The sequence below is a fragment of the Heterocephalus glaber genome, unplaced genomic scaffold, assembly GCF_053883595.1.
Source record: "Heterocephalus glaber isolate CG9 unplaced genomic scaffold, H.glaber_assembly_v1.0 deba00000546, whole genome shotgun sequence".
NCBI classification, from domain to species: Eukaryota; Metazoa; Chordata; class Mammalia; order Rodentia; family Bathyergidae; genus Heterocephalus; species Heterocephalus glaber.
The window spans coordinates 2,139,725-2,155,059 of NW_028258147.1; the positions used below are offsets into that span (position 1 = coordinate 2,139,725).

At 38.8% G+C, this 15,335-nt stretch overlaps 1 protein-coding gene across 1 annotated transcript in view; it reads left to right on the forward strand.

Annotated features, from left to right (window-relative positions):
- Positions 1–9,611: 9,611 nt before the first annotated feature.
- The window catches only part of Slc35b4 (solute carrier family 35 member B4), a 30,813-nt gene continuing 25,089 nt past the window's right edge, over positions 9,612–15,335 (forward strand). Inside the window, exons 1-2 of the mRNA XM_004856311.3 lie at positions 9,612–9,937; positions 14,518–14,631. Coding sequence (XP_004856368.1) covers positions 9,861–9,937; positions 14,518–14,631 — 191 coding nt within the window. The 5' untranslated portion in view covers positions 9,612–9,860. The remainder of the gene's footprint in view (positions 9,938–14,517; positions 14,632–15,335) is intronic.

The following is a 15,335-nucleotide window of genomic DNA, read 5'->3' on the forward strand; positions in this document are numbered from 1 at the left end:
GCTGAAGCTGAAGGTGTTGTGGGTCTGTGTAGTAAAGCAGCTATGACCGCGATCCCCCAAATCAGACAGATCTTTAAGAAAGGCCCTAAAAACATACACTGGAGGAAAGAGAGTCTCTTTAATAAATGGTTCTCAGAAAACTAGCTATCCACATGCAGAAGATTGAATCTAGACCCCTATTTTTCACTAAACTAAAATCAAAATGGATCAAAGAACTAAATGTGGGCCGGGGATTTAGCTCAGTGGTTCTGGCGCCTGCCTCACAAGCGCAAGGTCCCGAGTTCGATCCCCGATACCAAAAAACCCAATTAAATGTGAAAACAGAAACAATCTAACAATCTGCAGGAAGATAAAATAGGTAAAATTCTCATAGGCAAAGACTTTCTGAACAGAACCCCAGTTGCACAGGAAATAGAATCCATGAATGGAATCATATCAAATTAAAAAGCTTCTGCACAGTAAATGAAACAACCATTAGAGTGAAAAGATAACCTACACAATGGGAAAAATTTTTCACCAAGTATTCTTCAGTCAGAGGACTAACATCTAGCACTCAAAAAATTAGATCCCCCTAAATAAAAGACTCAATTGAAAATGGGCAAGCAAAATGAATGGACACTCCATTAAATAAGTACAAATGGCCGATAAGTACATGAAGAAATGCCCAACATCACTGGCCATTACAGAAATGCAAATTAAAAGAACACTGACATTCTGACTTAATTCAGTAAGAATGGGCATCATCAAAAAAGTCAAATAATAACAAATGGTGGTGAAGCTGTGGGGGAAAGGAAGTTTTCTACATTGTTGGTGAGAATGAAAACTAGTACAACCACTTTGGAAATCCGTATGGGAATTCCTCAAAAACTAAAACTAGAAATTCCATTTGACCCAGGTATTCCCTTTCTAGGTGTCTTCCCAAAAGAGGTCAAGATACCATATTACAAGACTACCTACATACCCATGTTTATAGCAGCACAATTCATAATAGCTAAATCTTGGAACCAGCCTATACGTCCATCAACAGATAAATGTATAAAGAAAATGTAATATTGGGCCAGGGATTTAGCTCAGTGGTTTCGCCGCGGGCTGCGCAAGCGCAAGGACTCGAGTTCGATCCCCGGTACCAAAACAAAAAGAAAATGTAATATTTACACACAATGGAGTACTACTCTGCCATAAAGAAAGATAAACTTAAATCATTTGTAGGAAAATGGGTGCACCTTGAGACCATAATGAAGTAAAGTTTACTTTAAGTGAACTAAATCAGACACACAAGCTTAAATATCACGTTTTCTCTAATATGAGGAATCCAAAATAGAAATAAAGAGCAAAATAAATGATACATAATAGGAAGTAGGGAGAGAGATGCTTTTCATCTAGAAAGGGGATGAAGAAATGGAGAAAGTATGGGAATGAAAGGGAATCTTAAAAAATTAAGATGTGTTATGTACATATACCAACTCCCCATAAGGAATGCAAACATTTTGTACTGCAAACATGTACTAATAAAAAACTTAAATCAGACAGATTTGAGTTTACACAATTGATATTACTTTGAAAGATCTCTTAATCTCTCTGTCTCAATTTTCTCCTCTGTAAAATGGATATAATAATACTATGCATCTCACTGGATTTTTATGAAGATGATTGACATAAATAAAATTGAATACAATGTCTGGAATTGCCTAAGTAATTCTGTACATTTGCTGTTATTGTTAATGATAACAGAAACATGCTCTGAGCTTTTCTTTTGCCTACTGTCTTAGTTACTTTCCTCTTTGCTGGGACAAAATAGCCAAAACCCGCAAGTTAAAGGAGAAGATGTTTACTTTGGCTCATGGTTTGTACAGGTTTCAGTCCATAGTCAGTAGGCTCCAAGGTAGGGTAGCATGGCAGAGAGGCACTGTAGAGAAGAAACAGGTCGCGGCATGGTGGAGTGAAGCAGAGAGGTATCAAGGGAGAAGGGAGAGAGACATGGCCTTCCAGGCCACATTCCTAGTGACCCACCTCCTTCTCCAAGATTCACCTGCCCTGACCAGGCATCACCTCCCAACATTACATTTAGCTATGAACTCATCCACTGATGAGTATCACAACCCCATTATCTAATTACCTCTCCAAAGTCCCACCTATGAGCACATGAGGCTTTGGGGAACATCTAGATATAAACCATACACCTATCAATAAATATGTATTAAGTTCTTGCCATATGCAAGCATTGTGACCTATAATCCCATATGCCTCCGCACTATGTTGTCCACAAAGTAGATTCTTAAGGAATTTTTGCAGACTTAAACAGCGGTCATTTTTTAACCTGATGATCGGCTGATCAACAACTCAATTTAGAAGATGAGAGCTAGGAGGGAAACAAAATATGTCTCTGAATTTCCAAGCTACTTGTCAGAAAGATCACACACTGAATCTATAAACTTGAAATATGGAGAACTCTTCTTTCCTTACTCATTTTAAGCCCAATGTTACATGCTCAGTTGGGTTTCTCAGGCGGCGAAGGGTTAGAAGGGAACAATGGCCAAAGGTTACTGAACATATAAACAGGAACAGGGTGGATAAAGAAAAAGAAAAGCTGCAGAAAGGAGAACTCAATTAAGGAGTATAGGGATCTATTCACTCACTCCTTCATTTGTTTAATCAACCATTCATTTACCCAACACATATGTATGGGGTGACAGTTGCAGACTAGGCACTACTGTTAGGAGCTGGATGCACAAAACTGACAAGACCATCGTCCCTACCCTGGAGGAGTTCAGGATGTGGTGGTGGAGAGAGGCAAGGCAAAGATTTTGGACCCATTATATAACAGGCCAGGGGTGAGGGCAAGACACTAGAGGGCACCAGAGGAGCACCGATCAGCCTGCAGACAGCAAAGTTTCCTGAAGGAAAGGGGGCCATTTAGAATCAGAGCCCTTGAACTAGTTTTCAATGGTTTAATAAGAATCAGCACGCTAATAATAGATGCTCAAAATCACCACGTTGAGTACAAGAGATAAGGGTAGCCAATGGACAGTGTATCATATCTCATAAAGGATTACATGAAAATTTCCATGCAAAATTATTTCAGTACAACAAATTTCAGTTCTAAAATGAATTCATTATCTGGAAATTTTGCTCCAATGGAGCTAGTTATTTCCTAATGATGTTGGTTCTATGAGGAATTACTGTTAGGCTGTATTTTTCGGAAAACGCATGAGGCATATAACATGTTATATCTTACATTGTACATAAGTATTAAACAAAGTATCTGCTCAGATCATTATATTTTTAAGTATCTGGTTGTAGGAAGAAGGTTAAAAAAACTACCATCAGCAATGGAAGTTATTTGAAATCTAGTACTATTAATGCTACTTTTGAGTATAATACAAAAATCAGTCAGTTGACTAAGTTTCATGGCTAGTTGCCTGCCTAGTTTACTCAAAAATACATGCCAGTGATATTTGATTCAGTGCTGTATGTTAGAGTGCAAGGTTGGAAACTTCAACCCCCAACAATAGAGGACTAGTTAAATAAAAGATGCCACATCCATAAATGGATGTTGTCATTATATCCATATGCGGCTAATATGGAACACTCCCCAAGATATATTACAGAAAATATAGTGTCTGCGTGAACAAAAAGATGATGAAGAATGCACCAATGACAATGGTAGGTAGCTACAAGCAGGGGTACTTGGTTACTAAGGTTCAGGAAAGGAAAAGAAAATTATTTTACCATGCTATCATTTGTGCCTTTGAATTTTTTCTACCATTGGTATGGACTACAAATTGAAAACCAAATCCAGGATAAAGTACTGAAATGAGGAAAAAGTAAATGGTGTCATCAATCTCAAAGGGATCATAGTAGAACTAAGGTAGTGAAACAAATTGAGGAGCTATCAAGTGAGGGATATTCAAAGGCTGCTTCCTCCTTTATCTGACTTTATTATTTAGGGCATAGGGTCAGAAACTAGCCAACTATAGAAGGAATTCTGGCTTGAAGCTTATGTACAACATGATTTAAAAATCTGAATTTGAAGAATGTGAATAGACATTTCCTTAAAGAAGATCTATGTATGGCTAATAAATTCATGAAAAGATGGTTAACATCACTAATTATTAGAAAAATGCAAATCAAAATCAAAATGAGATACCACCTCCATACTCATTAAGATAAGTACTAAAAAAAAACCCCCAGAAAATAGCAAGTATGGGCAAAGCTCAAGCAATGGCATGGATGTGGAGAAACTGGAACACTTATGTATTGTTAGTGAAAATATAAAATGGTACAGCTGTTGTGGAAATAAGTATGGAGTTTCCTTTAAAAATGAAACACAAAAATAACATATAATACAGGAATTCCATTTTAGGTATATACCCCAAGTAACTGAAAGCAGAATCTGAAGTGCCATTTGTATACCCATGTTAACATTATCTACTTTAGTCAAATGGTGTTGGAAGCAACTCAACTGATCACTGATGGATTGTTTTAATCCATTTTATGTTGCCACAAGAATGAGAGTGGGAGTAAACTCCTTTAAAAACAGCATTAATTTCTCTTAAAGATGCAATCAGCTCCCATTAAGCTCCACTTCTTAAAGGTTCCACCATCTCTCAACAACACCACGCTGTGGGCTACTCGTGAGCACTTGGGTGACATATTAAAACTATTTTTAAACCGTAGCAATGGAAAAATGGATAAACAAAATATTGTATATGCATAAAATGGAATATTCAATCTTTAAAAGAAAGGCACTTCTGACATGTTATAACATGGATAAACCTAAAGGACTGAAATAACCCAGTCACAAAAGAATACTATGTGATTCTACTTACACGAGGCACTTAGAACAAGTTGCAGAAAATAAAACAGAAGTCACTAGGGATTAATAAGATAAAATTCTTGCCCTGGGGCCCTAGCTTTCTGATTAAAATGGTTTCTTTCTTAGCCAAAACCTTATGCTCCTTAAATACAGTAATCTGAAAAAAAATTGTCTTTGAATAATACCCTTGAAGAAGTAAAGTACATAAATCTACCAATATGCTGGAACATTGCTTAAATATGACCTATGAAACAAGCAACAAGATTATTTTGACTTTATAAATAATACCTTAAGTATATTTATAGTATGCCTCTCCTGTGCACAGCTCCAAGACCTCAAGATTTATGGGATGTAGAGATGAGAAATCATCTTTGTATGATAGATAGGGAAAACAGGTCTTTAAAAAATCAAATGACAGATCTCTGTAGGACTGTCAACCTGAGAGTTATCAAGCAGCATCCCACAGGAGTCATCTGACTTAATTTTTTGTCAACAACTTGGTAAGTAGATTTTATAAATGATTCAAAATATGTCTGAGTGGCCAGATCTTGAAGTAAAATTGAATTTTAAAACAATCTTGTCAGGTTTTTCTGTTGTCAACTCTAGGCAAAGATGATGAACATTCCCAAAACAGTAGGTCCTTCCTTACAAGTAAGAGGGCTGGGGGGAGGTCACTATTCATTCCAAGATATTTGAATTTTGAACTTAGGGAAAAAAGAAGAAAATAAAGTCTGGGAAATGAAGTTATCCTATTCTTCATAATCCTGGTTTTCTGTGAAACAAGTTAAAATGTTGAAGTTAACAACACTCCTGAAAAAATATTGATGCTTCAGTTGTCAATTTATAGCCTATCAGCCAGATCCACCCTTCATGGCCTTTCTTGGGTGGCTGGAGCTGGATCCTGTGGGCATTTCTCCTCTGCCAAGTGGTACAGTGTAGGCCTCTGTAGTGAAACTGGCTGCAGGGACCTGCAGGAGAAGGGAGTTTCTCTTTCTGTGTCTGTTGTTCCTGAGGTACTCACTGAGCATGTGAGACACCCTTAGGCATTCACTCCAGTGAGCTCAGTAGTATCTTTACAAGTAGACTCCAGAAAGTTCTGCCTCTGTTTCTCTCTCTGATCTTTCTCTCTTCCCGCCTCCCTCTCTGTCTCTCTCCTCCCAGTCTCTATTTCCTTGCTGCCATCAGATGAGCAGCCTGCTCTGCTTCCTCCTCCCATTGCCGCCACATTCTGTCTCTTCTCAGGCTCAAAGCAAACGGAATCAGCTGTTCTTGGACTGAAATCTCTGAAACCATGAGCCAAAATAAACCTTTCCCCCCCTTGAATCTTTCGTCCTCAGGTATTTGTCACAACCACGGGAATCTGATTATCATGGAGCTGTCTCAGTTATCTCGGGTATCAACCTAGGTAAGCCTTCGATGTCTGACCACAACTACATGGGAAACCCCAGTGGGGAATACCAGCTGCGGGCTGAGCTGACCAAAGTAAACACAGAACTGTAAGGGAGAAAACAAATGTTTTTGCTTTGAAACTATTACATTTTGGGATGGCTTTTTGTATTTAATATTGACTAGTTGGGACAGGCGTCTTGGAATAATAAGCAGTGTGATGTGGAGGGTCTGGGTTGTTTTAGGAAACACAGTTTGGAGGCAGCATGGAGAATGGGTTGAAGAAGGCAGAGGCTGAAGGTACCAAGATGTCAGGAGGCCTTTATAGGATATGAATAATATGAATGAAAAGAAGAAGTTGGAATGTAGACATAATTGAAAAGTGGAATTGGCAGGATGTAAAGGGCAAATAAATGGGTGGTGGGAAAGAGAGGAAGACTGAAAATCTTTCAGATTTTTTTCCCAAAGAGAAGAGGGGGTGGGTAACATTCTGAATAGAAAGAAAAGCATGTATGGGAGCATAGATGATGAAATATGTTTGTACTGATAGTGAAGGTTTTCCAGGTAAATAATATAAATGCCAAGGCAGTTGGAAATTTTGATTTAGGACATTAGAGAGGCTGGAGCTGCACATATACATACACACAGGCTCACAGCCATATATGTAATGGTAGAAGTCAGGAATGAAATCTCCAACGAAAAGTGTTCAGGACAATAAGAAGAAGGTATAATGGTGGACTTTTGAGAGAAGAGCTCAGGGATCAGAAGAACTTTCAGCTTTTGCAAAGGAAACAGAAAAGAGAAGAGGCGAAACAGAAGATTCATGTCTTCGATACACGGGGATAAGAAGGAAATATGAGAGAACTATGAGCCTTTAACTGTCAGAAACCACTATGAGATCAAGTAAGATGAGACTGTGGTGGAAGATTTGGACAATTAAAAGTCATTAGGCTCTCAAGAAACTGCTTTCGATAATCTGGCTTTGATAAGAGTAGTTTAAGAAGTTGATTGGAGGTTTAAAAGAAAACTACCAATATCAATTGCTCTTTAAAGACATTTGGTGTTAAAATAAAAGAGGAAGAAACATAAGTTTGTTTCTCTGAGCATGACTGTAGGCCAAGGGGAAGGAGGAGCACAAAGTCAGTGTTGTGGCACAAGGCTCCCTGAACCAATGAGAGTAAAAAGATGGAGAAGTTTCCAGAGAGAACTAGTGAGGAAAGGTTTCTGTCTTTTCAAAGCGTGGGCCACAGTTTAGGTGCATCAATATTGCTTGTTGGAAATGCAGAATGTCAGGCCACACTTCAGGCATAGTAAATCAAAATCTGCATTCTAATAAGATCCCAGATAATTAGTATGATATATATATATAGATAGATGTACATCACATATATATTATATATATATCTATGTGTGTGTGTGTGTGTGTGTGTGTGTGTGTGTGTGATGGGGTAGGTCAAGACGGAAATATGGAGGAAGAAAGAAGATACAAAACATATGCAGCCATTGCGCTACTCAAGCCATTTCTTTGTTCAGTTTCTTAGGTATGTTTCAGCTGATACTTAATGAGATGTTTGTAACATCCTTTAAGTGCTCTCAAAATCTCAGATTTTATAGGAAATAGAAGTTTGTGTAAGGAGAAACTGCCTTCAGTGAAATTAGAGGAAAAGGTGCTCTGCTCACCTTTTCAGGGTTGCCTACGGAGGAGGTGGGCATATTGTCATTGCTTGACTTGACTTTCAAGTATTTTGCTTTATTAAGTCTAAGTGGGACTGGTATTTTATTTTAAAACAAATTGTGTTTCTAAAGTCCCTTGTGTGATTCTATTATGCAATCAGGATCAAAGATCACTGGGTGTTAAACTAAAGCAGTGGTTCTCAACTTTGGTTGCACATTGGAGTAACATGAGGAATTTGAAAATGACTGATACATGGGTCCCAGCCTTAATGATTTTGATCTAATCATGCTGAGGTGCAGTCTTAACCATAACCTATTGGCACTGTCCCTAATCATAACCTTTTAAGATATTTCTTGCCTTTATTTCAGTGGTTTTCAACTTTAGCTGCACAGTCACATCATTTGGGACACTTTGAGAACTACCCGTGTTCAGGCGCTTCTGTCAGCAATGAGAGCTTTAATGATGAAAAGGAGGCACATTTCCCTCTCTTTCCAACTGAATTCCCAAAACATTTACAGTCTGAGTTATTCAAAGTAACTCTTATTCAATCAACATTAGCTGTTAGTATGTATATATGGAGGATAGTACTGCAATGTTCTTTGTCAAGTATGTGTTCACACCTTGTCCAGCCTGCATGACTTGTTTTTGATGGAAGCAATATGCTTACAATTCTTTTCTGTTTCCCAGTGCCTAGCATAAATGTTTGCACTATTGCTTAGCAATTTACCATATCACACATTTAAATTATAATTGAATACAATAATAAAATATATAATAGGAAGTTAAGAAGAATTTTCAAATGCTTATTGTTATTACTTTTTTTGAGAATGAACAGTTTGAAGGTGTTCTCAAGATACATAACATACCTCAAAATTGGTTTTCCCAAGTTGTGGCGTGGAGACCACATCAGGAGTATCTAGGAGTGCTTGTTATAAGTGAAGATTATTGGGTCGCACTTCAGACCTACTGAATCAGAATCCTTGTGTATAAGGTTTAGAAACCTATATTTTAAACAAGCACCACAAGTAATTCTAATGCATTCTATAATTTGTGAACTGCTCCCTTAGAAAGGTGAGTAGGCACAAGAATTAATATGAATAGAATGTCTACTACCAGTTAAATTCAATATTTGATGAGCACTGACCTTGAACAGACACAATGAGAGCACATGTCAGTAATGAAGTAAAGAAGGTTCTCATCCTAGAGGGGATAACCGAGTCAATTCGTGAGATGGGTGCCTTGCCAAAAATAATAATACATTTGTTGTGTTAGGCTTTCATGGACCATATCTTTTAACTCTCATCCACCAGACAAGATAGACATTACTGTTCCCATCTTTCCTAAGGTGAAATTGAAGCTTGGATTTAATTTTTGCCTGAAAGAGCAGCTGAAAAGCCAAATGAACCAGTCGCTGCATTTCTGGATTCACTATGCTTTTCTAGAGATAAGTTTGGACGAATTACTAGTTTCACTCAGTTCAGAATAATTGTTTCAGGTACTAGAACCTTCACAGGTCTGTAGTTCTAGTGCACCAGCCAGAAGTTTGTTATGATAATGATGAACGAATCCCTTTGTGAGATCTCGGCGGTCTCCCTAGAACCACTGACAGCATGGGAACTTCACTTCCCAGCAGGCCTAGCGGCCACTGATCTCGCAACATTTGCAAAGCACCCACCCACTCTGGCCGAACGCCCAACGAAGGCGGACTACGTCTCTGCCTGACCTATGGGCAGGCAGCATGCTGGGATGTGTAGTCCATCCGGGACGGGGACGCCCCCTCGGATGAATGGGGCCTCTTCTGATTGCGAACTACAGTTCTTCCGCAGGCAGAGTCCGTGGCTGCCTTAGGGAAAGGGAGGACCGCTGCGACCCTAGAGGAGAGAACACTCCGGAACTGTGGCGATATGCTGTGCAGGCTTTCTGGGCTAGCGGTATAAGCGGGGGCTTGTCTTGCACGCTCGCTCCTCTTCCCCTGCACCGGCAATGCGCCCGGCCTTTGCGGTGGGCCTGGTGTTCGCAGGCTGCTGCAGTAACGTGATCTTCCTAGAGCTGCTGGCCCGGTGAGTGACCCGCTTGAACCCCACCCCGGCTCCGGGGATTGGCCTGAGGAATCTAGAGCGGAGGTGGATGGACTGAGCCCCGCTCTTGAATGCACAGCCAGGGACCCACTGTTTCCCCAAACTCTGCAGTCCTGAGCACCGCCCGCTATCCTGCCTAACAGTTTCACAGCATCCGGGTGAGGTGAACACCCAGAGTACTTCTGTCCTTCACCCCGTTTCCACACCCTGGGGAACTGACGCTTGTACAGTTTTTCAAGTGACTGGTTCAAGGAGCTGGTGGCAGAACGCAGGGTTCCTCCACCAAGCCACCCTCTTCTGCACTTCCCAGCCAACTTCTACTCTTCTTCCTGGTTTTAGGACTTGCCTGACTTGAGCAAAGCTTTTTGAGTTATAAAGCAGTCCGATTTTGTACACACTGCAGTTTCGTTTTTACAACACCCCTGTTCGGCGAAGCACTGGTTTTATTGGCCATGTACGTGGTTATGAGAACCTTGCGCAAACATCCATCTCAGTAACGTAGAACAGATAAATTGCTTATGTAAAAGATTGGTCCAAGAGACCTGAGAAAGTTTTTCCATTTTAAGGTATTGCAGTCTTTAAATTGAGAAATGTAGGGAATGGAAAGGGGACGTTACCAGGACCTCTGCCGTGGGTCCAGGCCAGTGAGCCACTACAGCACAAAGCGAATTAAAGAACAGACCAGAAACGAGACTTAGAGTGATGAGGCTGGGTCTTAGGACCTGGCCAGTGCTGCTGATGACAAAGGCCCCCAAGAGCATCCAGCATGTATTGAATACAGTTGCGGGAAGGAATAGGGAGCAAGGTGTGCTCAGAAGGCACCTATGAAATCCTGCCGAACACCAAACAACAACTGGGAGCCAGGGTGTGTGAAGTCCTAACTCAGTATCTTTTTCCACCTCCCCGTTAATTTTGAACTTGAGCAGTTTATGGATATTGGTCATCCGATTATTTGGCTACCTTTCTGGTGAATGGCACTCTGCCGCAATATTCACTGAATTTTTAAAAAATCACATCTGCAATAGTAAAGACATTCATGAAAGAGGACTTCCAGAAGCGCCTCATACAGTGGCAATAAAGATGAGATAAATATGTTTTAAGTGAGGGGGAGTATTTTGAGGGGTGTTAATGGCAGTGAGTCTTTTATTTTAATAATTTAAAAAAATTTAAACAGCCACCATATATTTTGATCACACCTGGTAGAAAGCTTGAAGCACACTGGTAGTTGACTTCCCTTACTCTCTTACAGCTTGGTTTCAGTACAGCTATACTTTGTTTTCTGAGATGTTACAGAAAAGTCTTGGACAACTATCACGTTATAAAACATTTCTGTGCATTATAGGATCTACTGTTTAGAATACTTAGACTATACATAACGTATCACTCTTTGTCTTTTTATAAATCTTCATTTTTGCAACTACATGGGTTTTCATAAAATAGTAATGTGTACTTATTAATATAATCAGTGGTACACCAGACTGAAGAACAGCCTTTTCCTCACTTGCTTAGGCAAGTCACAACTTCTGCTAGAGATCAGTAAAATAAGACCTGATTAAGCCCCTGGTCTACTTTGTAGATATGGTTGGTATTTGTGACTCTTATCTATGAATATCACCATGGAAAGCTCATAAATTTTTATGAAGCAGGAACTGTGCTTTTAATATAGCTTCTTTGGAACTTTTAGATACGATAATAAGTGGCAAATAGAACTCAAAATATAAATGCTGAAGTGACTTGCAAGAAGAAGAGAATATTTTTAACCATTTTTTGAAAAAATGGAAAGCAAATTTAAGTGTTTCTTTCTGGTTTGCATCCCTATAACTGGGATCATTAATAAAATATAAACACAATGTATTATGCCCTGCTGATGGGTAGTAATAAATGAGTGCCTGATCCCCCTCCTTAAGGAGTTTACAGTCTACCTTGGAAACAGGATACATATACACCCGCTAACTAGCTTGGTAAGGCATTAGAAAACATTCTGAAACATTTTTTCCCATTTAAGTTTTCAATCAAAGACCTAATGTTGAAGTAAATAAGGAAGTTTCCCATATCTACAAAAAGAAATACAAAGGAATATCTGCCCACTTCATTCTCTTCAAAGTTGCTTTTTTAAAAAATAAAAATTTGGATTCTTACCAAAGATAATTCAAAGTAAAAGAAGATGTCTGTAGTTAATGATTATAATTTTTGAAGAACAAAGTTCAAAAGAACAAAGCTTAGGGGGAATTTTTGAAGTTTTTAAAGTTTTAGAATGAATGACTCAAGTGCTTGCTTTGGCAACACATATACTAAAATTAGAATGAATGACTCAGAATAAATCCACTGATAGCTATACAACAAGATGTCTTCTTAAATGTGCCTTCCTAAAAAGCTCTCTCTCTCTTAAATTGGTTTTTTAAAAACCTGGATTATATGGGTAAGATTTAAACACTGCATGGAAAAAGAGACAAAAGTTAGAGTTGTTAAAGATGAGAGGGCTAAAGAGGTGAGGAGGAATGACTCTTAATGGGAATGAGATTTCTTTTGAGGGTATCCTAAGATAGCTAGTAGTGATGGTTGTGGAACTAGAAACATACTAAAGACCACTGAATTTTAATATTAACAATAACAAGGGTAAAGGCAAACTCCATTTCTTTGCATAAGGCCCTGGGAGATGTACCTAACTCAGTGAAGTGTTATAATAATATGTTGCCATAAAATAAACAGATATGATGCTTTAAAAAATGATAGAGAGAATACACTTGTAAAGTGAATCAGTTTTTGAAATACATTTTATCTTCTATACAAATACTAATATTCTAGATCACATGTGTTTAAAACAAGGCATTCTGATACTCATCGATGTGCTCGAGTGAAGGCCAGACAGTATGTCCCAAGACTAGGAGCACAGAGATGAATAACACAAGGTCTGTCCCTACTATGGTACTGGATTCTTACTGTTTCATACCTTATATTTGGTTCTCTCATGCCATTGTCATTTTTGAGGACAAAGAGCAGTTATTCACATTGGGAGCTCTGTTGAAGCTAGAACCTGACTAGCAAAATAGGTTCTTGATACTTGTTCTTTACTTGAATTGCTCCAAGCTTTTGGTAGAGAGAAAACAGAAGGGAATGCAAAGAACATTTTGAGTTGTTTTTTGGGCTCAGTCATACTTGGCACTTTGTGTGTATTTTCTCATTGAGTTCCTACTACAACAGTAGTATATCATTTTCATATTAAAGATGTTAAAAATTGGTCAGGTATTTTTAAAAGTGCTGTCCTTAGAATGAAGACCTTTCAATATGCAAGATCCTACATTTCGGGGCCAGGGATTTAGCTCAGTGGTTCCACCACCTGCCTTGCAAGCGTAAGGACCTGAGTTCGATCCTTGGTACCAAAAAAAAAAAAAAAAGATCCTACATTCTGGTCACCATTGTGGTTCTCTTGGCTTTTGCATTCTGTGACAGGCACTGTGCTTTTCAAGAATTGGCTCATTTACTCTACAGTAAACCAGTAAAATGGGCACTAAAATTGTTCCCGTTTTAAAGATAAGAAGATTGAACACAAATAATTTGATTAACTTCCACCCTCACATAGTAAGTGACAGAGGTGGATCTGGCAAGTGCTGTGAAGCACAGTAGTTTTGTGTCTGCACATGAGAATTACCTGTACCTCTTACACATATGTTCATTCATGTACACAAACATGCATGCTCAGTCCTTTCCCCCTACCTGGATGAATGCTCCCCAACTCTGGCTGCACCTTAGGGTCAAGTGGGAAGCTTTCGAAAGTACAGAATCCCAGGGCCCTTTCCCTGACCAATGAAACCAGACCTGGGAGAGTGAGCCTCTTTCAGCGTATAGGTTTACAAAGAACAGCTGCCAGAGTTGAAAAGCACTGTGCTACAGACCGTCTAGATTAAAGTTCTTTCTCCTGGCCCTCATATTTAGGCTAATGGTTTTAATTAACTCCTTGAATGAGATAAATGCCTTCTATGATTATTTATGGATTTATGCAAAATTTAGCCTTGTCCCTTTGAAAACAAAACATGTTTGAAGAGAAATTGTTAAATTGCATCTAAAGCAGTCCATTTCAAGAAAACCTGGACAAGCAGCAGAACTTTTAAGAGTAGTGAAAAATCTGCTTCATATTGTCAGCTTGGCTCCCTACAAGAATGGCTCATGCCTGGGCTTGTCTAATGGCCGGTGAGTGTAGCTAAGAATGTGTATATTTTCGCATTACTATTTAATATTATACCACCAATTGAGAGTGGTCTCACTTTCCCAACAGAGAGGACAGTACACATAACTATGAAAAATTGTTCTAGCATTGAGTATGGCAGAATAACTCTCACACACGGCCTGTTACGCCTAGTGAAGAATGAATAAGAAAGTCTTGACATTCTCTGAAGGTATAAGACGAAATGTGTGTGATCCATGGGATGTGAAAAGCAAGATACGGAAAGACAGTGGGAAATAGAAATCTATCCTTCCTGTTATTTTGGAACTAAATTTAACACATTTTAGTGCTCTCTATGTCAGTTTCTGTGCCTTATTTTTTCTTGTTATTCTCTATATAGGAAGCATCCAGGATGTGGGAACATCGTGACATTTGCACAATTTTTATTTATTGCTGTGGAAGGCTTTCTTTTTGAAGCTGATTTGGGAAGGAAGCCACCAGCTATCCCAAGAAGGTATGTATGGCACATTGAAGTCTCTTCTAGCTTATGTTCCTTTGGAAAAGTCTAGAGGTGATACCTGTATAAAAGGAATATGAGACATCCTTTTCTGAGATTTATATCAAAGATAGCAGTAGAACAATTCACTTTATGAATTTAAAATATTGTGAAACTCTAGGAGCCTATTTTTAGAATAAAATTCCTGCTGCAACATTTAAAATATGCTTAAGACAGCAGTGTGTGTGTGTGTGTGTGTATGTGTGTATGTATGTGTGTGTGCATGTAAGTAGTAGTAAAAGGGGTCAGAACTAGTATGACCACGATTTTTAATAAGTATGTGTACTGTCCTCTGTGTTGGTAAAGTTAGCAAATATGTTAAGAATGATATCACTGTTCCTTTTGAAAAACAATTAGCTCTGGAAATAAATATATGTGGTAGTTAGGCAACATTGGAAATGTACTGTTACTGAATTCTTCACTTTAAAACAGTGAAAGGTATGTTGTGTGAGTATCACATCACTTAAAAGAAAACATATGGCAAACTAAGTCAAAGCTGTTGATGCCAGGCCTCTACCCATTGATCCAACTTGCGTAACTTTTCATGGGCCAAGTAGAAAACAGGGAGTTCATACACACTAAGTAGTGTGTTGAAGACTCAGCATTCCTGCTTTGAGAGAAAAGTGGTATCCATCCCACTGTGAATGTTTAGGAGAGTGGTG